We start from the raw sequence: 26,609 nt of genomic DNA, 5'->3' as shown, positions 1-26,609 counted from the left end.
ACAGTTTAAAGTGAGTGTGATTTGGTGCTATTATTGTCTGCAGAGATCTTTAAAGTTGAGCTGATGTGGCAGCGCAGCATTTATTGTTCCTCTCCATGTTTGGTAACAAAGTGTTTTATCAGAGTCGCTGTAACGTCCTGAGGAACCGCTGATGAACAAACCCAGGACAGAACAATCCCTCAAACTCAGCTCTCCATTTGCACAGAGCCGGTGGTTGAGTTACCTTTTACTTAAGTCAAATGAGCAGTTACACTTCTGTGGTCAAAAGTAATACAAAAAGTTTAAAATGTACTTAAGTATAAGAACAAAAGTATAATCTGCAAAATGTACTTGAAAGTGTCAAAAGTAAAAGTAGTGATGGAATGTAACTAAGTGGATTTACTCGAGTACAATTTTGAGGTAATTGTGCTATACTTAAGGATTTCCATTTCCTGTTGCTTCTACTCCACTACATTTTGAAGGCAAGTATTGTACTTTTAACTTTAGTCACTAGTTACTTTGCCTATTAAATGCTGCATCAGAGCCAAAGTGGCACATTTTTACATCAATTTTACTGGTAATCAGATTAAAAAACACTTTTTCTATCATCAGAAAAATTCTGAATATCAGATTTGTAATCAGTCGGCTCGTAGTTGGAAGTATTTACATACTACATGTAAATATGTTTCTTTTTCTTTTACTTGTGATACTCAAGTACTCTTATCAAAGAAATATTGTAACACTATCTTTACTTTTACTCAAGTATGACCTTCAGTTACAACACTGAGTAAAAGTACTTTTTATCATTTGAATATTATTACTGATGCACTGACACATGAACAGCATTTGAACATCACAGCTGGCTGAAGTGCTTTTTTCTACATTAAATGTTGAGTAGGTTACTAATAATACATTTAATGCATCACAGGTTACTCTATAGATGAATCATATGTATTGTATGTGAAATCTGCACAGTAACTTTTAACTTGGGTTAAAGGGTTGGGTTGAGTTCCTCAAAATTGTACTTAAGTGCATTATTATTATATTGTTGTAACATCTGTCCCAGCGGTGCACACAGACAGATGTTACAGCTGGCTGCCCTCAGATCTGAAGATGATGACCTGGCAGCATCTTGTGGCTGAAAAAGAAACTACTGCTGCCAGCTGCTGATCACTTTGGTCCCACATACATTTAACTCTATTGTGCATTGTTGTGTTTTAACAGGACTTACTAGCTGGAAATTAAAATGTCACGATGAGCAGAAGTTAAATCAGTTGGAAGCTTCCTGGAAACATATTGAAGAGGTCGTGCTGTTTTGATACTGATGGACAAGACTTGAGTTTAGTTGTTAGGTGAAATATAACTTTTAATCACAAAGTAGTGCAGAGACAAAATGATAGACGCTAAAGAAATGGTACCAAATTGAAATGAAAGTATTCGTCGAGCTTCTCTAAAGAATGGAAGGAAAAATAGCACCTCATCTCGTCAAAAACAAAAATATCCTGAAGGACCTCAGAGTCCGTGTTGTGATTCAGTTAAAGGTCAAATCAACGTCCAGCAGAAAGTTTGTGAGTGCAAAAAAAAATCAACCAATCTCCAATTAATTCATTAAAATAAAGCTCAGAAACAAAACATTCACGTTCAAGGAAAAAACACTTAAATCGACTCGTCAAGAACATGTTAACCATCAGCTGCCGAGTTCTGGATCAGTTGAAACTGACCCGGATGTGTTTTCATCTGCACTGAGTGGAAGCTTCTCTTCTCTTCACGTCTCTGTGAGGTCAGCGTGTTTTTGGTCTTTGGAGATGAATGTTTGCGCTGATATTTCCTGCTTCACTTTCAGACCAAAGCGGCAGTTTTCTTCATTCAATCCGCTCACGTCCCATGACAGCTAGTCCTCCCCTCTGAGCCTTTGTCAGACAGGTATTCTCACAGTCCAGCCGCGTCTTAAAGCGGTTTTCGTTGCCGCCGCAGCCGCCGTACCAGAAGCGAGTGCATCTCCCTCCATTGTTGTCAAAGGACCACATCTCTGTGTAGTCCGTGCAGCTGCCGGCGTCCTGGCTGAGGAGACAGGTGGCTGGAAGAAGACAGGAGAGAGAGTCACGTGTTACACTGAGCACGTCACTCGTCTCTTTGGTGTGAAGCCAACATGCTCATACGTGACTTCATCTAATGTCTCATTCATTTGACGAGGCAGATCCATTAATCCACCACAGTCAACACACAGTCTGATTCAGTGTTTCCTGGAAAACTGAATCTCCAGGATCGGAACATTTCTGACTTTGGTGCCCTTTTAATGAAACAATCTGCTGCAGAAATATGAAATATACACAACATTGCAATTATTAATCAATTAGTTGCTGACTATTAAAGTCAATTCCTACTATTTTGAGAGCTGATTAATCTGATTAAGTGGTTCTTAAAAAAGTCCTCAAAATTCTCTGATTACAGTTTTTTAAAGGAAACATATTTTCGGGTTGGTAATTTTATTTTCCACAGGTTTCTACAGGCTATAACAGGTTTACATGCCTTAATACTAAAAAGACACACCAGTTTTCTCGGACTGTCCAGTGCTGCTGCCCTGTGTTCACCCTCTGTCTGAGACGCTCCTGTCTCTTTAAGGCCCCCCCGCACCAGAAGCCCAGAACTACAACTTTAGCAGTAAAATAACATAAAACATGACAAAACTCACAGCTTCCGAGTCTGAAGTCGGATCAGAGAGAGTCGGTATCGATCTATCTTCAGCTCGTACAGTAACTGGCCCTCGATGATAACACAGTCTGCAGTAAAATCCTCAGCTGCTGAAGTTAGCTACCGTAGCAGTGCAGCAGTTAAACACACACTAGTCAACAGTTTTCCAGTCGTCATGAGGACTAATCCACTGAGTCCTGACGTCCTCTGATGGAGCGGATGAAGACGTGTTTAGCTCTGAGCTCTGTAGCGACCCTCGTCTTCTGAAACATATCCTGTAGTTTCACTCTCACAAATGTTGAAAAGCTGTGGTCCAACAATACAGATGCTTATGAGCCAAATGAGGCGCTCAGAATAAATCATGCAAATGTGTGACCTGGTGACAGTGTGATGTCACAAAGTCACAGAATTAAAGGCGAGACTACTGATGAGGTGTTTGAGGCGCAGAGTTTTGTGGGAGAGAGGAGCTCCCGGTCGCATCAACTTTGGGCTTTTAAACTTCAAGATTCAAGAAACTTTCTTTTACAGAACCCAAAAGAACTGAAGAGAAGAAAGAAAACAACGAACAGCAGAAGAGGTCTCCTTTCACTGTGAATACTTTCTGCTTTCTTTCCTCCGCTGTGACAGTGAACTGAATATATTTGGTTGTGGACAAAATGAGACATCTGAGGACGTCATCTGGGGCTCATCAACATTTCTCACCCTTTTCTGAGGTTTTACAGACCAAACGACGAAAATAATCGAGATTAATCGAATATGGAAATAATTGTAGGTTGCATCGTGGATTGCAGCTCTAGTGTGTGTGTTCATGGTGACAGTGAGGCTCGTTGATCGGAAGAAGATAATCAGGCTGTGATACAGACACGATGCTCGCTAGTGTTACGTCACTGTCGGTTTGAGGTTTAAAGGAGCATTCTGTAGTTTTAAAGAAGAAATTCTAACTCAGAATTTAATATTTACAATATTAATGAGGTAATAATACAAACTGTTTCAGTGTTTCATCAGTGAATAAACAAGCTGTTCTCCGAGGAAAATAAGGTCCCAGAACACTGTTTGAAGCTAAGAAAGGTGGCAGGGTCCGCCACATATACACAAAGTGAAACAGTATAAAGTGTGTTGTCCTTTAAGGTCAGTTTGTTTATTCAGTTTATTCAGTCATGAAGACAAAGAGAGTTTGTTTATTTAGTTTGTTTAAAATCAGCCAATGAGGATCTTTCTCTGCTCATTAACCTTTCTTCAACAAAACTACAGACTGCTCCTTTAATAAGTTTGGCGCTGTAAATTAGTTTGTGTGTGTGTGTGTGTGTGTGTGTATGTGTGTGTGTGTGTGTGTGTGTGTGTGTGTGTGTGTGTGTGTGTGTGTGTGTGTGTGTGTGTGTGTGCTACCATTGACTGTAGCTCCTGACAGTGAGCTCTGGTCGGTTCCTCTGGTCCGTGTTTTCGTCACGTCCCTCCGTCCCGTCTGAGTCACGTCGGGCACTTCGTCTGCGAAGAACTCGTCCTCCATCTCAGCCGACCCCTGACTGGACACACAGCAGCCAAAACTCACGTTGACATTTCTATATTAAATATTGAATCAAATAATATGTAAAAGTCAACAACACACATCTTCTTAAAGCAGCACTCATCTATATTTTCATTGGATAAAACGTTTATGAATGAAAGGACTTTGCTCGCAGCTCCACGGAGCTTTCAAGCCTTTTTTAGCTCCTCGTTTTGTTTTGCAGCACATTTCCTGTCAGGTTCAGTCTCAGCGCTGGCTCGTTGCTGAACACAGTGGAGGATTCAGCAGCTAAAGACACAGATATTTCCCTCAGGAGTAGGTGGAGACCAAGAGGCCTCCTGAAGCCAACGCAGAAGTACCAAGACAGCAGACATAAACAAGTTTACAGCCTCTTTAGCTCATTTCCCCGCTCGTGACAACTTTTATATAAGTCACTGGTTTAAATGATATCAGCTGTGGGCCGTCTGCTCGGCTTCACCTGTGTCACCTCAGTCACTGATCTTCACCTCAGTCGTGTTTGTGCTGTTGGTGCCTCTTAGAGGATTTTCAATACAAACATCAGACACATATTTTGTCTTTCTGTGCGGTTTACTGGACTAACGGACGGGAGGGGAGGGGCAGCAGAGTCAGGAAGTGCCAATATGTCGACAACTGGTCCGACTTTGAGCTTCACTCTGGCTCTTCAGAAACCGTCACGTGACGTCACGGTCTGTTTTTACAGTCGATGGTGAACACCAAAAATGAGCTAAAAGGGACGACTGGACTTCAGATGACACTAACACAACTCAAAATGAATCATCATTAATAAGTAGGCAGCTGCCGAGGGTCATGTGTAAATCTTCAGAAAGTGAGTTACCCGTTCAAAGTTTCGTCTATCAGGTCCGGCAGCTGGTTGCAGGTCTCTTTTATTGAAGGGGGCGGATACGTGTTTGTTCCCTCTGAAACAAACAGGACAGACACATTCATGTTTGTTATTGATTAGAAACGATTAAAAGAAAAGTGTAAAAAATGCCTTTTCTGCATCACATCCACGGTCGTACTGTGCAGCTGTTAAACAACACATTTACAGTTTCCTGATGAACAGATGGCTTTACTGTCCAAATGTTACTTACTACTTACTTACTCCAAGTCAACACGGCCGGTGTCGCGACTGAACTCAGAGACCAACTGCGGCCAGCTTGACGTTGGGGAATCCAGTGCCAAGGTGGTTTACAGAGTTTAGCTGCTGTTAGTCAGTCACCACTTGCTCATTTAGTCATCCAGCTAATGCTAGCGGTCCTATTAGCTGACTGACGTTAGGCCCCCTTTGTCAGAGGCCAAACCTGCCGAGAAAACCACCTTGGCACTGTGTTCCCAGTCTTTACACTGGTATCCATCCTCTGATCACTTGATCGGCCGTGTTCACTGGGAGCTCACAATCAGACAGAGTCAGAACACTTTGACATGTAGCTGCATGTCGGGGGCGCAACTCAGATCCAGTGCTAATGCTGTTAACACAAATGAATATCCACGTAAATATGTGACACAAATAACACTCTGCTGTCTGATTCATGGAGACTTTAAAGTCGCCCTTGAATCTGAACAGCATCACATCTGGAGCTGAAAACAATCAAACTTTTACTCTAATTCAATCCTGAGTCCGGTTCTTACTGTTGAGGGCGGAGAGGAAGACTCTGAAGAAGCGCTGGGCGTAGCCCTGCTCGTCGGCCTTCAGTCTGTTGACGTGGATCAGGTGCTGCTCGACAGGCAGACTGGCCAGCTCCTCCACCTGCGTCCGGTTGAAGCGCTGGCCGACCGTCACCACAAACATCGCCACCCCCTCACACTTGGCCTTCTGGGAGAAGTAGTGCAGCCGGGCTCGGTCCTCGTAAGCCGTCGGGGTGCCCACCACCGCCATTATCGCCCTCCTCCTCCGGGGCTGGCTGGCCTTCAGCAGCACCTCCTTCAGGGTGAACTCCAGCGTGTGTCCCAGCGCCGAGGAGCCGCCCTGCTGCCTCATGGTCTGGATCAGGTGGGTCCTCATCAGGTCGTGGTCCTGGTAGGCCTGCAGGCCAAACTCCGACTTGGTGACCTGGGTGCCGCTCTGCTGGACTACAGCCACTCGGGCCTGGCTCCCGGCCCTGCGGGGCTGCGAGCTCACAGCCAGCTGTTCCACCACAGAGCCCAACAGCTGCTGGACGCCAGCATACTCATCAGCCTGCACCTCCCTGGAGCTGTCCACCACCAAGACCAGGTCCATGTCCACCTCCTGAGGCCGCGGGACCTCCTGGATGGAGGCGCACTCCTCTAAAGGCCTACAGGGGTCTGAAGAAACAACAGAGTAACCATCGAGACGCCGACTGTGGCTGCAGTCTGTCTTTAATTTAATATTTCAACAGTACTTAGCATTGCCTTGTCTTCCTTACAGACCAGTTTAAAGCACGTGCTATAAGTAAAAAGTGGTGTCGTACTTCAGATCGCTCACTTTATGAAGGTCTCTGCCCCGTCTGGATCTCAGACAAAGAGGACTCTGGATTTTAGTTCAAGACCAGCCAAGAACACGACTGCAGGGATATCATCATATTCATATCATCTTTTTTTTTTTTTAAGTACGCATCACACAGAAAACCTGATGCGTGCACAATAAACTGGTCTTGACTTGGTCTCAACACCTTAAAGTCTCGGTCTTGATACAGTGTGGTCTTGGTCATGACTCCTGATTCATAAACAACACGCCCTCCGAGTCATGAAACGTGAGGGAAGCCTCTGTTCACTCAGTAAACAGGCTGAGATAACTCAGACAGAGATCGTGGATAAAAAACGTCCGACATGAGCTCAGCCGTCTTTTCAATTTCATCTCTTTAATCAATTTGTTAACACATCCCGCGAAGGCCAATAACTCTAAAATGAAGAGTATTACTGATCTCAAATGTAAATCGAACTCACCGTAGCAGATGGCACAGTTCTTGACCCTCCTCAGGTCAGCAGCCATGTTCCTCCCCAGCACTGTGAAGATGGAGTGTCCAGTGTCGTCCACCTGAGATGAATCATCAGCTTTAATTATCTTAATGCTCAACTTCTTCTTGCCAAAAACACATTTCTTCAGTGGTCGGTTTTAGATTTTAGAAAAATAAAACTGGGAGCTAATTCGTCACCAGGTTTGCATTATTTCTTGTACACGCTGAAGGTAACAATCTAACTGAGATGAGTAAATGTTATCAAAGCTAAAGAGGGAGACTGAGTGCAAAGAGAGCTGGAGGCAGAAAGGAGAGAAATGATATGTGTTCTCCTGCCACACAGTGAATACCAAACCTGAAGCGAGACACTTAGCAGGACCAGACTACACGACATCGGCCCAGTGAAAATAAGCCTCGAGCACGATAACATCTCGTCTTGTTTCTGTGTTCTGTCGTAGTGGAAGACAAACAGCGCTGCATCTGGCACGCATCACAACATCCCAAAGAAAATCCTGCATGTCAGAGGTTTTTTTGCCTTCGCTCACTGAGACTGGCAACACTGTGCTCTTCAGCACTGAGCAGGACCACAGAGCCCTTCAAGTGTGAACACGAAGAAGCCAGGGCTGTAGTGTCCTGCACACATCGCACGACTGTCGGCTCGGTGTGTCAGCACCTTTAGACCATATTGACGTCCGACACGTTTTCCTGACTCCAGTGTGAATGAGTCACGCACCAAAAAGAGTCGGGTTTTGTGACACGTTGATGTTGTAACCACATTTCAGCCGGTTGAAAAGACGGCGGAAATATGCTCAGACTGAATATTGTCCCGTTTTCAACATGATAATCCCAGGTGGTGTACACAGGGCCAGCTGAGGTGTCAGTCAGTATAATGGTGTCACAGAAAATGGTGCGCGACGTTCATGTTTTCAGCGTTAATTTGAATGGTCAGGGTAACATGCATCTTATCGTTATTAATAATCATTTACACCAATGAGAGAACGTTTTGCACGACAGCAGACGACAAAAAAACAGCAAGGAGCTGAAGAGGGAGAGAAAGTCCCCAGACTCACGTATGAAATCACTCAATTTTGTCATAATAATTAATTCTTCATTATTTGGGACTTCTTGTAAATTGGGCCAATGTAACAGCCTCGTTTCAGGAGGTGCTGCCGCCTCCTCACCGAGTTCTCAGTTTCCACATCCATCATCAGAGGTCAGTTCGAAGTGATCGATCGCTCTGGGCCAACAACTTAGGAACTGAAGAGACAACGTCTAGCTTGGATGCCATTACCCTGAGGCCACTGACTCCCCTTGTCGATCAAACCAAATCAAGTACTGGTTTGGAGTTGGTGCAACCTGTGAACCTTTTAGGAGCCAGTTTGCTACACTAGCTCTGGTTTTTAAAAAAGGCGGTCATAGTTTTAGTACGTCCTTGGTCACAGTAACGCCGCCCCAGTCCCTGATGTACGTGGTTCTTTGTTCTAGACCAGTAAAGTGTTCCAGAGTAGGCACTGGCTCCGGACCAACACCTGACCTGACCTTGACCTGACCTGAGTGAACAGAAATGAGTCCCGTTCTGAACTTCGATGAAACAAACCCACCTCGACTGCTCTTTGAAAAGCTGGAGCGTTGCGCATGGAGATGATTGCTGGGACGATGTTCAGGGCCCGGTACTCCATCAGGGCGGCAACCACATTCGCACTGTCCTCCGTGGGCCCATTGGTGAAAAAGACGGCCACTTTCCTCATTGTAAGTCCTGCACGAATGTGCTTGAAGACGTTGCGACCCACAAAGAGCATGGCGGCCCCCAGCTGGCGTCGGTTGTTCGCTTTCTCCAGGGTGATGTTCTTCACAGCTTCGATGAACAGTCTCTTCTGGCGCCAGACCTTGAAGCGAATCAGGTACTGGGTGGAGGAGTTGTATCCCACCACAGCGACGCGAGCGGCCGTCGGACAGTTGGACTCAGCGATGGCGAGGTCCTCCAGCAGGAAGAGGAGGGCATTGCGCTGCCTCTCGAAGATTGCCGGGGTCACATCGTCGGACATGTCCAGGGCGAACACCAGCTCCAGGGGGGTGGCCGGGCACTGGGATCGACCTGGAGGAGTTCATGTTTGAAAAGTGGATGATAAAGTAATCACCATGAAACATTTGATTACTTTCATTAAGGCAATTACTTTTCATATTACAAGTTTTCTGTTATTTTATGTTTAAATATGCAAATGTAGCCTCATAAAAACTAAATGTGTGTTTTGGACATTTTTCTTCATACAAGCATGAAAGAAGGTTAACAGTGTTACTATTTGCTTTGTGATCTGACCTCCAGCATCTCAAGAGTGAATCTGCAGTTTTGTTTTGTACGTACCAAATGACTCTGGCTGACAAAATGAAGATGTACATACCTATGCAACACGCTGCATGGAAGAGAAAAATAATTGAATGATTATTTCATCAAGACAACAAGCATGCACCCTTTAAAGAGTAAAAAACAGATATAATAGTTTACACATGAATTATCTGACTTATTAACAGAAAGACGTAAAGCCTGGTCCTTCACCAGACGCTCTGGAGATTATTCCCATTGGACGGCTCTCAGACTACTTAGAAATATGTGTTTCCTGGATTTAATCAAGGCTGTAAATTATAATAAAATGTCTCTTGCACATGATTAAATCCCTCGACAACAGACGACAATACTGTACATCCTCAGTTTGTGGCAGTCTGCTGTTCACTCTGCTGACGTCTCTTCGAGTGGAGTTCAGGATGCTCGTCTTGCCATTGATTGTAAACTGGAGCGGACAACCTGGACCCTTTTTTTATTATCTCAAATTATCTTAGCACAATTATCCTACATGAACTTTAACACCTTTGTTTTCACTTTGACGTGTCTGAAGGTGATTTAAAAGTCTATTCTTTCCCTATACTAACAGGAAGCAAGATCTACCAACGTGTCTTAAAAATAAAAGGTCTCCTGAGCTGAGCTGAGAGTCACAGACACATTTAATGCAACAAATGAATTTGTTCACAAACATATTCAACACTTACTGCAGTTGTCTTTGATTATGGTGATCAGAGTGCAAGGCTGTGACGAAAGAAAGTATATCATTCGTAAGTATATTTCATTAATCTCTTAATGTTGGCAGGTGAGTTTAAAAGGTGGACTTACTGAGGTGCCTTCTCCAGGAGGACCTCTGGGACCCTGGGGAGAAGTGAAAGCAGGGATATTAGAAAACCTTCTACCTTAATTGCACCAGCATGTCTAGACCTCCACCAGGGGAAGAAATATCTCCCTGCTTCTTCTGCCTACTTACTCCTCGCTGATCAAGAGGGTCGAACCATCAGTAACTGTTCACGTGTGGACAGATGAAGCTACAGCAGCAGACTGACGACTCAAATGAGGATAAAGATGCAGAATTTATGCCTGGAAATGTTGCTGTCACCCCGTCTGTCGACCCGACTCTTCACACAGTTTACTGGCAATGATTGTGTTGTTGTAGTTACTGTCTCTGGGGACTTATAAAGAAAATAAAATCACCAGATTTCATTTGGAAAAGTCACTGCGACGGTCAGTGAACTTCCTCCCAGAAAACAGCATCCAGCTCTGTTTCCCGATGGTGGCTATGTGATGGCATTTAGAGCAAAAAACGTCTCTTTCCACGATGTGGGGTGGGTCAGGATCTCAATCACAACACTAACAGCATCCGTATGATAAACTGTTCGTTGAGATGTTTTTAGATTTACAGGTGATTTAAAAAAGAAATCACAGATCTCAACGTTATGCTGTGTACCGGCCAAGCCTCTTCTGGTTCTGCAACACTGGCACGATGTATGAAATGACACACTGGAGCGGCTTCATGCACCTTCTGACGATCATATAGCTAACAAGTCATTACTGACTCTCACTACAGACCCACCGGGTGTCCTCCACCTCCATCAACTCCAGGATCGCCGTCTCCTCCGTCTCTGCCTGGTCTCCCCTGGGTTGACAGGACAAGAAATAAAAATCACTGATGAAGTAAAAACACAATCAATGACGAGTGTGGACACACAGGTATGCTGTGTCTCACCTCTTGACCTTTGCTCCCTTTGCCTCCTGGATGTCCTTTGGTTCCATTTCCACCATCAGGACCCTGAACACAAAAAACACGCAAAAACAGAAAGTTGTCGCTCATCCCTGAACAGCCTGCTAACCAACACGAGAGGGCGGGAAATCATGTAGACTTCAGTTCTTAGAAAATGGATGGACTCACCTTCGGACCAGGGTAACCAGGAAAACCAGGATCTCCCTGTAAAGAACAGGTGAGAGGTAAAAATCTGACTTAAACTTGCTTAAACTTGTTGCTTTTCATTTTGAGATCACCAAACAAAAGAACAGTTTGTGTCAGTAAGGTTTTAGTGAAGTCTCTGTGATGGGTTTGAGAGGAAGTCTTTTTTCTATCAGCTAGAGGTTTTTAGTACATGAGCAGGGATGTTACCAGGACCAGCAGCTTTACTCATGTTCGCTCTCAACAGGATTTTTGTCATTTTTGCACCATCTCCTCCAGATATCAGCCTTCACGTTGCAGATTTTCCTGTGTCAGGTTATCTAAATGTAGCACAGTCTTGCGTGACTCATGCATCATACTTTTTACTCTACCGATATGACTCCCCAGTTTCAGTCGTGCATGAGTGTGACCTCCAGCAGGACTGCTTTGTGGATGAAAAACGTTTTCCAATATAATTTTTTATGCACAATTTCAATTTGTATCTAAAATGACAGGTGAAAAAGTTGCACTGAACACAAAAATGCAGACAAAAAGCAAAATGTGATGAATGATTTTGTCCCTGAGACACGTGACTCAAACATGTCAGACTGTAATCTTCCTCACGTTGATACGTGAAACTAACAGAAGTGCTCTTTAATGACTCATCTCTTGTGTCCTCTTGCTCTGCAGGGGTTGGACTGGATAGTTAGCTCCACCTGCTGGTTATCTACATCAACCAATCAACTCACACAACAAGAGTGGATGGAAACATTCAGTCATGCTTCATGTCGATCACTCTCTGCAAATTCAGTTAAAAATGTCCTTTTTTTTTTGTATTTCAGGTCATGCAGTTCAGCTCTACCTTGGCACCTTTGGTTCCCTTAGGTCCATAACCGTCTTTCCCATCTTGACCCTGAAAATCGAGCACGGACAGACGTAGTGAATCTCTGATGGGATTATAAAAATACAGTTTACATCGTACAGTATAAGTGATGATCGGCTCCTTACTGGCGTTCCTCTGGATCCTTGTGAGCCTGGACCACCTGGAACACCCGGTTCTCCTGGTTGGCCCTTCAAAAACAACAACAAACACTTTAAACCTTCTCTCTACTGAACTCACAGCTGCAGACAAACTGAAAGCATGAGACCAAAACACAGAACCACACCCGCCTGACTGCCCTCACACCAAACCCTGTCGAGTATTTTTTAAAAACACATTGCATTAGTGCAATTACATCAGTGCCTTACAGTACTTGAGTAGATGTACTCTGTTACATATCATCACTGAGATGTAGTGGAGTGGAAGCATAGAGTAACAGAAAATGGAAATAGTCAAGTCAGTACCTCAAAATTGTATTTAAGTAAATGTACTTAGTTACATTCAATGTTGTAAGACGTATCCAACAGGCATACTCAGTTAAAAGTACATAAGTGGTGTTAAAGTCTGAGTTTGGTAAGAAAAGGTAAAGTAAAGTCACCCATATGAATAGTACTCGAGTAAAAGTCTTAAAGTATCTGGTATCAAATATAGTTAAGTATCAGAAGTACAAGTAAAAATAAATCACTGTTATCTGACTGAATATGAAATCAACGTATTTAAAAATGTTTTGGCTCTGATGCAGCATGTAGTCAGAAAAGTAACTAGTAACTAAAGTTATGTCCGTTTGTACACTTTGAGTTGACCCATCGTCAGCCAGTTATCAGATCTGACTCTGATTTTTCTGATTATCTGAGTTTTTTCTATATATAAAATAATTAATTTTTAATGTTGTGAAGTAAAAACAACAATATTTGCCTGAGACGACCTCAGCGTTGCTTGATGATCGCCCCGGCTGACTGTGGAGGAGCGATCATAGCCAGAAGTCATTAAATCACAGATGAGACACAGGAAATGATGCCACACACCTTCTGTCCATTAGGGCCACGACGTCCAGGTTGTCCTGGATCTCCCTCTTTTCCTGGGTTACCCTGCAGGGAAACCAACAGAGTCAGAGCAGGAGGAGCCGACACTTCCAACTCAGCGAGGCTTCAGCAGGACGAGTCGGACAAATGAAGGACGAGTCGGACAAATGAAGCCTGAGGGTGTCGAGGTGGTGTACTGACCTGAGGTCCAGGGAAGCCGTTTATTCCCTGCAGTCCAGGATCACCTTTTTCCCCTCTGCGTCCCTGCAGAGACAACATGGACTGGATCAGGACTGTGCTCCTCACACACTTAACTTCATTACCTGACAGCTTCACCCCCCACAGGTAACTCTGTCACGCCTCCTTCTCAACCTGTCTGCATTGTCTCTTTTATTGCTTTTACTTGTAATTACTCACATTGACTTTTTGTGTTTTTACATTTTCTGTTCGGCAGTCTTGTTATTTTGTCGTTGGACTCAATTCGATCTGTGACTTCTCGCACTGTCCTTTAAATTCTCCTGTTTTATCTGAATCTATTTGATCTCATCTTCTATTTTGTTTTGCTCTTTTAAATCCTGTGTTAAAGGGGCACCGTGTAGTTCTGGAGTGGAAATTCAAACAGAATTTTAATATTTACAATATTAATGAGGCAATAATACAAACTGAGAAATATGTATTTTTTCCATCAGTGAACAAACCAGCTGTTCTCAGAGGAAAGTAAGGTCCCAGAACACTGTTTGAAGCTAGAGAGGTGGCAGGGTCCGCCACATATAAACAAAGTAAAACTGTGTCGTCCTTTAAGGTCAGTTTGTTTAATTGGTTTGTTCAGTCAGTGAAGATCTTTCTCGTCTCATTAACATTTCTTCAACAAAACTACAGACTGCTCCTTTAATGCCTTTTCTATCTCTTATGTGAAACTCTTTGAACTACCTTGATTTTTAAAGGTGCTTTCTGAGTCAACTCTGATCCGTCCTGATGTCTCGTCTTGCTATCAGTCAGCATGGGTTCATGCTCTTCCCGGGACGCTCCAGGGTTCACAGCTGACTGGAGGACATGTTTACGTGCACTGTAGCCGCCTGGTTACTGTAAACCTGCATATACATGCTGCAGGTCAGTTATCAGTTCTCTTCCTGACAAGAAAGTACGGCAGCCTGGATGTGCCAAGAGAGCAGGAGGCAGCTAACTTACGCTGCAAATAAGGGTGACAGCTGGTGACTATTTTCTGTGCAGGAAGGCTTTCACAGTATGAAACAGAGCTAGTCGTTCATCTTCATCAGCGACACTGTAAAAAGTTTTCCTTTCTCTCTTTGTTGCGGATCCCCACAGAGACACATGGCTTCACTTTCCCTCAACAGCTCCACTGAATTTCTCTGGAAGTCTGTCCACCAGCCAAACCTGCAAATCCTCCTTCCTGAACGCCACATCTGAAGCACTCTGACCGACTCCACATCTGTCCACATAAACCCCCATTCATTTTGTCTTTGTTGTGTAAATGTGTTTGTAAGAAACGTCTGTTTGTTTGACAGAAGGACTGAAGGCAGCTGCAGTAAATGAGCCTCTGGTAGTTGAACCGCGTCCTCGCTGAACCAAAACACAGCAGAGTCTATTTGGACACCGACACCGTTTGTGTTGGCTCTACACACCGTCCCCCTGGATCTGACCTGAAGACTGCAGGACACTGAACAACAGCAGCCACTACAGCCACTGTCCGTTCACCTATTCAGCCCAATACAGAGGTGTAGTCTGTGGTCCTAAAGCCCAGAGATCAGTTAGCATGTTAGCATGTTAGCACTTCCTGTCCCCTCGTCTCAAAGTCTGAGAGTGTTGAGTGTGTTTCCAGTTAAATGAGTGTAATCAGCTGTGAGGTCACCACAGGCTGAACATAGTTATTCTGTTCTCCAACATAAACTCATCATTAATGTCCACAGTTTAATTATGAAGCTCTTCATGTGTTAAAAACAGTTAGCGGTTGCTAACAAGTGTCTGAATGAGACTACAGAGGTCGTCGGGGACATTAAACGTCCTCACAGCGAACACGGAGACTCGTCTCCTCACTAGTCCGTCTTCACAGGCCCACTTTAGTTACACACTGTTCTCACTCTGACTTCACAACTTGTACATTGATCAGTTTATAGAAACCTGGACAGTAATTGTGCAGTGAGACGCTCAGTGGTGGAGACGTTTGAGTCATGTGACCGTGATGTCGTCTGTTTGTAGCCTAGCATTAGCTTTTTACTGCTACACATTTAATTTACCTTCAAACATCACAGAGTGGAGTTCATCTGTGGAGATTATCTGCTGATCAGAACCTGGACGGATCAGAACCTTGTGTTTGACACACAGAATACAATGAAATAATCCCACAGAGGAACCAGAGTGATGCTGACTTCACTATGGTGGCTGAGAAAGCCCGAAACACTGCCGCTGGAGGAAATAAATGCCAATAGACAGAACAAGCAGAATGTCCTCACCAATCTGACGTCCTGGAGGACGAACACGTCAAAAAAAAGTCAGTGATATTAAAAAATGTGTCAGTCAATGTTTATTTTATTCTGATCAATCAGATTGATATACTGGTTATTGGTTTGATCCTCTATAGATTCAGCCTAGTTACCAGCATGCTTTGCTCTTCTCTGTAACTGTGTTGTTATTTTGCTGAAACACTTGCAGCGGCTCTGTGTTTGTTTCTGTTCCTGGATGTGAAGCACACTTTTGTGTATTTGTTGCGTTTTCTTAAATTCCCTCGTTCATTGTTCTGTGACACTTTTTTGAGTAAACTGAGCATCAAAAACATCTAAATATTGTTGCTGTATTATCCTCTCCAACACAAGGCCCGGGCTGTGAAGACAAAACTCGTGACATGTTGGGGTCAGAGGTCCAGCTTCATGTTGTCTGATCACTCACCTGTGGACCTGAAGCACCCGGGATGCCGGCAAGTCCTCGAGCTCCTGCTGCTCCAGGTGCACCCTACAACACACACACACACACACACACACACACACACACACACACGCACAGAGTATTGCAGTGTGTAATCGATATATAAACTTTTGCCGACAGTTTGAGTTTGTCTCCTACCTTCTCTCCAGGGATGCCTCTTCTTCCATCTGGACCCTGACAACAGGATTTAAGAATAACAGATTTTTATATTCACAATGACAAAATTAACAAGATGCTTGTTGATCTGCACACGGACCAGTGCAGGAAAACTTTCTGATGTGAACACGTGGCACGAAGTATCAGCCGACTGTGACAACAGCCTGCAACCATCATTCTGATAATTATTAAAGGAACAGTTCGCCCAAAAAGTAAAACTCAGCCATCGTCTCCTCCTGATGATATAAAGTCAGGCTCAGTCATCGTCTCCTCCTGATGATATAAAGTCAGGCTCAGCCATCGTCTCCTCCTGATGATATAAAGTCAGGCTCAGTCATCGTCTCCTCCTGATGATATAAAGTCAGGCTCAGCCATCGTCTCCTCCTGATGATATAAAGTCAGGCTCAGTCATCGTCTCCTCCTGATGATATAAAGTCAGGCTCAGCCATCGTCTCCTCCTGATGATATAAAGTCAGGCTCAGTCATCGTCTCCTCCTGATGATATAAAGTCAGGCTCAGTCATCGTCTCCTCCTGATGATATAAAGTCAGGCTCAGTCATCGTCTCCTCCTGATGATACAAAGTCAGGCTCAGTCATCGTCTCTTCCTGATGATATAAAGTCAGGCTCAGCCATCGTCTCTTCCTGATGATACAAAGTCAGGCTCAGCCATCGTCTCCTCCTGATGATATAAAGTCAGGCTCAGCCATCGTCTCCTCCTGATGATATAAAGTCAGGCTCAGTCATCGTCTCCTCCTGATGATATAAAGTCAGGCTCAGTCATCGTCTCCTCCTGATGATACAAAGTCAGGCTCAGTCATCGTCTCCTCCTGATGATATAAAGTCAGGCTCAGCCATCGTCTCCTCCTGATGATACAAAGTCAGGCTCAGTCATCATCTCCTCCTGATGATACAAAGTCAGGCTCAGTCATCGTCTCCTCCTGATGATATAAAGTCAGGCTCAGTCATCTTCTCCTCCTGATGATATAAAGTCAGGCTCAGTCATCGTCTCCTCCTGATGATATAAAGTCAGGCTCAGCCATCATCTCTTAGCAGCTACAGAGAAGATTTTAGCTTTAAAAAGGGTGAACTGTTCCTTTAACAGGTCTTTCAGCACTTGGCTCGTCAGTATAACTCTGTGCAGTCAGTTTACTGACTGTTTGGGATGACTGATCACAGACTGCAAAAGAAGTCTAACAGTCAAATTTTCATCATAATCACTTAAATCTATAACTCAAATATTCAAATACATGTTTAGTCTCCTTTAAATGTTTTCCTGCAGCTGCTTCACAGCAGAAGCCTTGAAATCATCACAGTCAGTGGTGGAAGTATTCAGAGCCTTCATGTAACCAACAGTGGATGTGTACAGACATATACCAGTATAAACTGTCTGAAATCTCACCGGGAATCCATCGACTCCTTTCCCACCTGGCCGACCGTCTGGGCCGGGTTCACCCTGTGGATTTAAACACATTTACTTTAACAAAATATAGTTCAGGACAAGTTAAAAACTTTGTTAAATGTATTAACCCTGACCTTAACCATAACTCCTTCAAACAAAGACTTCAACGTGTCTCAAGGCAGAAACAGGATTATCAGCGGTTCAGATCCTTAAATACTTAAACTGACAACAGACAACTGCTCTGCTTTCACTTCTCACTCTGCAGTAAACCCTGATGTCACCGTGTGATGATGTAGAGAAGTGACACCATCCACATATAGACTGGTTCACTTCAAACCTCACTGTCACTGTGATATTCAGCCTGAGAAGGAAACATTAAAAATAAAAGAGTACAGCACAAAGGAAGTGCAACCACAACCGTTTGAGTCATTGTTCTCCGCGGTCACTGGAATAACTGTGGAAACGCTCCGCTGCAAACGACAGGAAGCTGCTGATGGAGGAGACACAGGATCATCAAAGATCATCATGTTGTGAGGACCACGTATCTGTCAGCTCGTCCCAGAGGGTTTTTGAAGGAGGAGAATTTTCTCAACATGCTTCAGTTTATCACAAACATTCAGCATCTGAAGCTGGGCCGTAAAGTTTACCCCCGCAGGCCCCGCGAGGCGTGGGGCGGGTGTGAAGCTAGTTATGCTGAGTTTTTCTTTCATAATCAGAATAATATAAGGTTATGGCGTTCATATAGCCTGACCTAGGATAGTCGCGGGGGGCCCCGCACGCTTACGTTACAGTGTTGATCTGAAGCTTCTGGAGATACAGGGCTCCCACTGGACACTGAAAAGTAACTAGTAACTAAAGCTGTCAGACAAATGTAGTGGAGTAAAAAAAGTACAAGGTTTCCCTCTGAGATTTAGTGGAGTACAAGTATAAAGTAGCATAAAATGGAAGTACCTTGATTTTAAACTTCTGTACAGTACTTGAATGAATGTACTGAGTTACATTGCACCACTCATCATTACTGTGCTCATCATTGTGCAGTAGTAGGCTCTAAATGCTCCTCAGGTGACCTCGGAGCCCGTCTCTGATTGGATGTAGTTGACTTTATAGCATCAATCTTAATGCACATGCAGCATGTTTCTTACCGGAGGACCTGGGTTCCCAGGGTCTCCTTTACCTCCTCGGATTTTGTTATCAACACCTGGTTGACCCTGTGGGCAAAACACAAAGACTCTTACAGGGTGTGTTTCAGTTCGTGTTTGTTTGTCTGTTGGCTACTTTCCTCAAGAAGTTACAGAAGGATCTGAAGGACTTTCCTCTCAGTTTAAGGGCTCGTTGATTGGAGATATCAATTATTAATGTAGCTCTGTGTAGTATTACTGTAGCTCTGTGTAGTATTAATGTAGCTCTGTGTAGTGTTAATGTAGCTCTGTGTAGTATTAATGTAGCTCTGTGTAGTATTAATGTAGTTCTGTGTAGTATTAATGTAGCTCTGTGTAGTATTACTGTAGCTCTGTGTAGTGTTAATGTAGCTCTGTGTAGTGTTAATGTAGTTCTGTGTAGTATTAATGTAGCTCTGTGTAGTATTACTGTAGCTCTGTGTAGTGTTAATGTAGCTCTGTGTAGTGTTAATGTAGCTCTGTGTAGTGTTACTGTAGTTCTGTGTAGTATTAATGTAGCTCTGTGTAGTGTTAATGTAGCTCTGTGTAGTATTAATGTAGTTCTGTGTAGTATTAATGTAGCTCTGTGTAGTATTACTGTAGCTCTGTGTAGTGTTAATGTAGCTCTGTGTAGTGTTAATGTAGCTCTGTGTAGTGTTACTGTAGTTCTGTGTAGTATTAATGTAGCTCTGTGTAGTGTTACTGTAGCTCTGTGTAGTATTAATGTAGCTCTGTGTAGTATTAATGTAGCTCTGTGTAGTGTTACTGTAGCTCTGTGTAGTATTACTGTAGCTCTGTGTAGTGTTAATGTAGCTCTGTGTAGTGTTAATGTAGCTCTGTGTAGTATTACTGTAGCTCTGTGTAGTATTAATGTAGCTCTGTGTAGTGTTAATGTAGCTCTGTGTAGTATAAATGTAGTCCTGTTGGACTCACCCGATCTCCTCTCACTCCTGGGTATCCTTTCAGCCCCTTCTCTCCTCTGATGCCTGGGATACCCTGAGGACGACAGTTCAACCGGTCAGTCAACCAGCCAGAGGTCAGAGGTCAACGCCTCAGAGCTCCACTGTGATGAGCTGATCGATGTGGATGGATACAAGGACACTTTCTTATTACAATATGGAACAAAAACAAACATTATTCATATAAATAATTAAATGTACTTTAAGTAACGTCAGTACAAACACATTCAGTTTAATGATCAAACTTCACGAAGCTGAACTGAAATTCAGAATTGTTGCACAAACTAAACACAAAATGAAAACAAAAAAATACAGAAGAAAATAAATCTGCTGGCTTTTAGTTTTTTACCGGATCTCCTGAGTATCCTTTATCTCCTTTGTCTCCATCTTTTCCCTTCAGTCCCTGCAAACACAAACACCAGAGACACAGTTCAGCACTGAAAACCCTCTCTGCTCATCACCAACTACAGGAGTACGGTTAGTTTAACTCCATGTTGTTTTTTTCACGTCGTCTGACTTCCACCAGGTCAGAGACCGAGCTGTCAACCAACTCGTGGAGCTAACGGTAATTAGCTCGCTATCTGAACCAGACAGGTTGAGAATATTCTCCTAGCCATGATAATGATGATATACACAGAATATAAACTAACCTTATCTCAAGTTATTTTAGTTATTCATTTTCATTTTTGTTTATTTCCTTATCATATTCAAACTCCAAGTTCATTAAGAAAAACACATTGTAACTCCTCAAAAGTGGACGTTCATGACGTGTCCATGACATCTGGACTACTGGAGATTTTAATTTTGAGGCCTACCAATGAGAAAATTGTGCAACGAGACGACTCGTAACTGCCGCTGAAGAACAAAATCAGATTTGAACAAGTCGAGTCTGCATGAGGCGTACTGTTCTGAGCTAACAAGGGGGCTGGATCAGGATCCAAGACGATAAAATACTTCAAAACTAATTCAAAAGCTTGAAAATCAGAATATTACGTGAGTCGTTTATCTATTTGCTTACTTTAAAGTAAAGCTGCTGATGAGATGTTATAATGTTGACATTCATACCTCCTCTCCATGGACTCCATCCACTCCGTCTGCTCCCTTCTCGCCCTGCAGCATCGGAAGAGAAACGACTGTCACATCTACAGTTATTCTGTCAGACAGACTCCAAACTGAACATCCTTCAGTCAGCGCTGCACTTCACATTACTGCTTTGCTTAATTGATTTTGTCTTTACATTCCAGACGTCCTGCTGAACTCACCGCGTTGCCTGAGTTTCCTCTTAAGCCCTGCGGACACAAACAACAGGATTTACACACAACAACATCTGACAGGCAACTGACCACGTGCCATTATTATAATCGCTATTCAGCCTGATCTCACGGGACCAACTTAAATGTCAAATATTTTTGTGTGATACAGATGAAAAGCTAAAAATAGTGGCCTGATTTTCCCCCAGGTCTCCTTCCCAATACGTTTGACTCGTGGCACGTGTGATTGGAGACTTACACCATGATAGTGCACTAATGACTTTCCAACAGCTGCAGTCACAACTCAGTTTCCCTACAGAACACTTTTATGTGTCACGTACAAGAGAGGTTCCTTATTGACCGAAAAGGTTTCACCCATTTTATTTCCATCTTTTACGCACTGCTATACTCTCTCAGGAACTGGGAGAGAGACCTTGACACCGAGTATATTGAGGGTGATTTGCAGGAAGCCATTAAAGTGTTTCGGTCCACCTTAACATGTAATAGACTGAGAGAGACACAGTATAAAACACTACAGCGTCTACTAAACTCCTCACATACTAAATAAGATGGAGCGGGAGGCGTCCCTTCTGTGTAATAAGTGTCAAAGAGAGATTTGAACCTACCATCATTACTTCTGCCAATGTAAACTCATTAACAGTTTTTTGGGCACAATTTCTCAAGAACTGGCATCTTTGGGTTCAGGGTTAAGAGAGACTCAGGCCGTTTCCTTCTTGGCCTTCCCTCAAACGCATTTACAGTTCGAACTATGTGACAAATTACTATTATTGGCCAGAAAATGTATTTTGATGAACTGGATCAAGGATAAGCCACCTACTGCCACACTGTGGTACTGGGAGATATCCAGGGTCCTCCCTCATGAAAGAATCAGTGCAGATGGTCGGCACTATTTTGTTTTATTTATGAATTCATTTGTATTATTATTGTTTTATTTTTACTTTTTTCCTGTCTGTGTGTTATTGATATGCTGGTAAAAACTCTTGTTTCTGTTAAAAAACAATAAAAAAAACTGTGGCCTGTGAACAAATATTCAGTGGAGAAAATGAAACCATGAGTTTCCTAATCTTCTCAGCTTGCTACATCTGATTTTTAAAGGTGTAATGCGACAGAAATAGACAGACACCTCTATAACTGTTACTCTATACGATCTTTGCTGCAGCAACTAACTGCTGTAAGCAAGTTAGCTCAGTTAGCCGTGGAGCTACACGTGATAACGGCACATAGAGCCGGAAGATTGTCCCATGTTACTCTGTGAACTGAGGATTTATTTGGACCAAACCGGAGCCGACTGTGGAGACAAACCAACACTGCTGTGGTGAGTTTTATATCCAGTGACTTCTGTGTCAGAAGTTATAAGATTAAAGTTGCAATTTTGACAATTTCCTCAGAGTCTGGACTGTTTTCTGTACTCTACCTTCTGTCCTCTGATCCCAGGACAGCCCTTGGTGCCCGGAGGGCCCTTCGGTCCAGGAGGTCCTCGCTCACCCTGCAACAGCCAAACAGAGAGCAGTGACACAGCAGCCAACACCGGAGTCCAGAAGGTATCAACAGATCCCGATAACACTCACTCATACTGTGAAGCTCAAATATACATGTGTCATCTCCAGTGTGTTACAGGACAGACTTCAGCAGCAGACAAGAAGACATCCATGACCATCAAAAACCAAAACATTATGACAACTAGACTCGCACTGAGGTACAGCACAGTTCTGCAAATGTGGTCCCATTGATCTGTCAGATTTGTAATGTAATGTTGGCGTGTATCTGGCTGCACCCTCCTCCTAGTTTCATCACATCTTCACCAAAGCTGGTATAAATGATTAAAGATCATTAATGCATACAAAACCACTCTGTGTGTCTGACGTGGTTTTTGCAGAAAGTGTTATTACCACATTAAAATGGCACCCACTCCTTCTCCCTCGTTAAATACTCCAGAATAAATTAACATAAAAATATTTTCATTTTCACAAGTTTAACTGCTGAACACCAGATGTCTCCTACTTCACTGCAAAGTCCATTCTCAGTGTCCGTGTACTGGAGGCTTCGGGTTTCCTCATCACACTTCTGTTTGCTGAATATTGGACCACGATGGAGAGGTGAAGTCCCTCCCCCTCCAGTGCGCCCCTTGGGACCTTGTTTTAAAAACATTTGTGCAGCCGTCCAATGAGGAGGGACGAATCGTGACATGAATCACACACAACGTGTTTGTCAAAGATCATTTGGCAAGTGAAGAACGTAGCTTACGCAGTAAAATACCATGTAGTTTTGTGTTAAAGCGCTCAGTGAACCACATCGTCTCGCATAACATGTCTTGCTGACACAAACATGGCCGTCATCTTAAATTATCTGTTTTTTTAAATTGACAAACATCAAACGAACGTGTGTGATTCATGACACGATTCAAACGAGATCAGAACATTATTTGCCTCTCGCCGTCACGACCAGACATTTTTTGTCCATAATATAGTCCCACGTTGGTCCAAGAGACAGGGGGTGAATCGGCTTTCTATTGGCCTTCGAACTATTTGTGATGTCACAAATCATGCTCGTAGGATCCGCCTCTTAAAATCTGCTCTGAGAAAAATTCACACTTTGAGCAGCGAACGTGAAAACAGCCTTTCTAGAAACGAACTGTGCACAGACATCATTCTACACAGTGGAGCTGAACATTCAACTGGAGGAACAAGAAGAGAAACACAGTTTGGACTGCAGGGCGACTTTAAACACCGTGTGGAAGAAGCACTTACAGAGGCTCCCTCCTCTCCCGGGTAACCCGGCAGACCGTTCTTTCCAGGATCACCCTATTTATAAAACACACAAGATAAGCGGCAGAAGCATTAACAGAAACTCACAAAAGTGACAAATGAATTAAATCAGCTAATTTCATGTCCTTCTACCGTCTGGAACTGCATGTGAACAGTGTCCTTGAGGATAATACTGTTGACCTCCTGTACTATCACAATCTGAACACATTGTTATCCCCCGGAAGAGAACAGTGAAAAAAATGCAGACATGAGGTTAAACATGTAATGAATGGAAAATGGACTTAAAGTGAAGTACATGCTCTTGAAATATGTGTCTCAGACCAGCCTTCTTATTAATTTTGTCAAGTTTTCCCAAACGTTCATGTATCAAGGTGTGTATTTCCAGTCACCTTTGACCCCGGGTCGCCCCGATCGCCAGGACTGCCTTCGGGTCCCACACATTTGCACCAGACGTCACAGCACACCCTGTCTGACACCATGTTCTGCAGAGGAGAAAACAATAAACAGAAAACAATGAGAATGTCCTGATTTCAAAAAACAAAGAGTAACAGACAACAGGTCACTCCGACAGCTTCGGGGTTGAGAGACCATTTTTGACCCATTTTGTACGTACACGCCTTCGGGTAGGGCGTCCTGACTGCCACAGTAACACAAGAGAAATCACCACAGCTGAAGACGCCATATTGGAAATATTCGGTTGTGTCTGTTTACATTAATGCTGCTGGCGACAACTGATGACATATGAGGGTTTTGAAGTGTTGTCCAATTTCAAAGGGGGAGATTTCCACCACCACCCCTCTGAGGGGTGAAAAATTAGAAATGGTGTTGAACCCAAGCGTCTCAAGGGGAGACTGTCTGGAAGTGTTGGCTGTTTTCATACAAGCTAGCTTGGTGAAGCTGATTGAGGCCTTCAGGCTGTTTCACCTGTGCTTAGCAGAAGTACCATGAAACACTTACAATCTGATTGTAGATGGCGCTGCGAACGCTCTGCATGTCGATGCTGAGCGGAGTGTGGTAGCCGAAGCCTCGGCCGAACTCCACCTCCCTCAGCTGGGAAGCATCACGCGCTCTCTCCAGAGCGACAGTCAGCAGAGCGCTGACCCCTGCAGACGATTAACAAAACACAGTGTAGGTTTTCTGTCTGAGACGACTTCATGTGTTCAACATGGTGCTATAGTTAGTGACTCCTCTCTCCACAGATTTTACATAAAGAAACTAAAGGAATGGACTTATAATAACAATTTATAATGATAACTGGAATATGTGGACATCATCAGCGTGTAAAGTCTGAATATTTCCACATGTTACTCTGTGAAACTGAGGATTTATTTGGACTGAACCACAGGTGACTGTGGAGACAAACCAACACTGTTCTGGTGACTGTGACTCAGTCTGAGTGAAGTGTGAATGAAGGAGCATTTTTCTAAAGAAAAGGGAAACAAATCCAAGAAAAGAACTCGCATGCTGTACAAAGGCCCCCATTTTTCTTTATTTTCTGACTTTGTTCAAGTTTACGATTAATTGATTAACTGATTAACTGAAAAACGTATCAACAGATCAATCAATAATATCAAAATTCAGCTGAATCAATTAAGATGCTGCTTTTCCTGCGTTTGCTGATCTTAACAGTAGAAGATTGAAGACCATGAAACAATCTGAGCAGAGAAAATAAGTTTTGGGGCGAGTTCCCAGTTTTTACCAGACTGTTTCAGAAGAACTGCTTCAGTCTTCAGCTTCATCACCTCTTCATCAAGTCCGTCTGAGAAGATCAGCAGCACCTGACAGAAGAGGAACAAGATATTTCTTAACACTCTTACTGAACTATGTACACAATCTAGTTAAACTAACTACATTATCATACACTGATTAGTTTTGTTGAAGAAATGTTAATGAGCAGAGAAAGATCCTCATTGGCTGATTTATTTATTTCTAAACAAACTAAATAATCAAACTCTCTTTGTTTTTATGACTGAATAAACTGAATAATCAAACTGACCTTAAAGGACAACACAGTTTGTACTGTTTACTTTGTTTATATGTGGTGGACCCTGCCACCTCTCTGGCTTCAAACAATGTTCTGGGACCTTATTTTCCTCTGAGAACAGCTGGTTTATTCACTGATGGAGAAAAGTTTGTATTTGGCGCTTCGCAGATAATTGCGGCGCATGGCGTCCTGTCTGAACCTGGCGTAAGTCTATGGTGTTTAGTCTCACATTAAAACAGATACGACTGCACAGGTATATACTGAATGTAAAGTGTGGCTAAAGCACGTGGAAGCACCAACTAGTGATCTTGCAGGGTTAAAATCTGTGTCGCTCTCACCTTCGTTTTAGTTTGGGACCTGGCCCTGAACTTCTCCATGAAGGAGCTCAACAGGTCGGTGTTGAAGTAGGTCGATTCGGTCAGCGGTAGGTTCATGACTTTCTTGACGACATCCTCGCTGTAGCCTTCGAAGTTTGTGTCGTACAGGAGACCTCCATCACGACTGACCAATCGGAAGGCGATTTGGGTCTTGATGGGTCCCGAGGTGCAGCACAGGCCTTCTATTTGGGAAAAGGCAGAAACGATGGATGGCAGGAAGGCCTTGAGCAAAAGGTGGCCGCTGACCAGCCTCTCACCGAGGGCTCCGGTTCTTTGAGAAATATCAAATCCCACGGCGATATCAATGGTGCATTCTGTAGCAAAGGGAGATAAGTCTTTACCTTTGG

At 43.4% G+C, this 26,609-nt stretch overlaps 1 protein-coding gene across 2 annotated transcripts in view; it reads right to left on the bottom strand.

The window, feature by feature from the left end:
* Positions 1 to 1,232: 1,232 nt before the first annotated feature.
* Positions 1,233 to 26,609, bottom strand: part of LOC311260237 (collagen alpha-6(VI) chain-like) — a 38,376-nt gene continuing 12,999 nt past the window's right edge. For both annotated transcript variants that reach the window (XM_084357832.1, XM_084357833.1), the window contains exons 10-39: positions 26,224 to 26,576; positions 25,601 to 25,679; positions 24,859 to 25,004; positions 24,291 to 24,383; positions 23,884 to 23,937; positions 22,551 to 22,622; positions 21,128 to 21,154; positions 20,931 to 20,975; positions 20,215 to 20,268; positions 19,840 to 19,902; positions 18,892 to 18,957; positions 17,750 to 17,803; positions 16,332 to 16,367; positions 16,158 to 16,220; positions 13,455 to 13,517; positions 13,257 to 13,319; positions 12,360 to 12,422; positions 12,214 to 12,264; positions 11,358 to 11,393; positions 11,175 to 11,237; positions 11,022 to 11,084; positions 10,274 to 10,306; positions 10,153 to 10,189; positions 9,510 to 9,521; positions 8,712 to 9,205; positions 7,100 to 7,190; positions 5,825 to 6,478; positions 5,031 to 5,112; positions 4,057 to 4,193; positions 1,233 to 2,056 (exon numbers count right to left, since the gene is read on the bottom strand). In XM_084357832.1, coding sequence (XP_084213958.1) covers positions 1,842 to 2,056; positions 4,057 to 4,193; positions 5,031 to 5,112; positions 5,825 to 6,478; positions 7,100 to 7,190; positions 8,712 to 9,205; positions 9,510 to 9,521; positions 10,153 to 10,189; positions 10,274 to 10,306; positions 11,022 to 11,084; positions 11,175 to 11,237; positions 11,358 to 11,393; positions 12,214 to 12,264; positions 12,360 to 12,422; positions 13,257 to 13,319; positions 13,455 to 13,517; positions 16,158 to 16,220; positions 16,332 to 16,367; positions 17,750 to 17,803; positions 18,892 to 18,957; positions 19,840 to 19,902; positions 20,215 to 20,268; positions 20,931 to 20,975; positions 21,128 to 21,154; positions 22,551 to 22,622; positions 23,884 to 23,937; positions 24,291 to 24,383; positions 24,859 to 25,004; positions 25,601 to 25,679; positions 26,224 to 26,576 — 3,362 coding nt within the window. In that variant the 3' untranslated portion in view covers positions 1,233 to 1,841. The remainder of the gene's footprint in view (positions 2,057 to 4,056; positions 4,194 to 5,030; positions 5,113 to 5,824; positions 6,479 to 7,099; positions 7,191 to 8,711; positions 9,206 to 9,509; positions 9,522 to 10,152; positions 10,190 to 10,273; positions 10,307 to 11,021; positions 11,085 to 11,174; positions 11,238 to 11,357; positions 11,394 to 12,213; positions 12,265 to 12,359; positions 12,423 to 13,256; positions 13,320 to 13,454; positions 13,518 to 16,157; positions 16,221 to 16,331; positions 16,368 to 17,749; positions 17,804 to 18,891; positions 18,958 to 19,839; positions 19,903 to 20,214; positions 20,269 to 20,930; positions 20,976 to 21,127; positions 21,155 to 22,550; positions 22,623 to 23,883; positions 23,938 to 24,290; positions 24,384 to 24,858; positions 25,005 to 25,600; positions 25,680 to 26,223; positions 26,577 to 26,609) is intronic.

The sequence above is a fragment of the Pagrus pagrus genome (assembly GCF_965226575.1).
Source record: "Pagrus pagrus genome assembly, chromosome: 7".
Classification (NCBI taxonomy): domain Eukaryota; kingdom Metazoa; phylum Chordata; class Actinopteri; order Spariformes; family Sparidae; genus Pagrus; species Pagrus pagrus.
The sequence above is the reverse complement of the archived record's forward strand: the minus strand, read 5'-3'. Positions and strand labels throughout refer to the sequence as shown.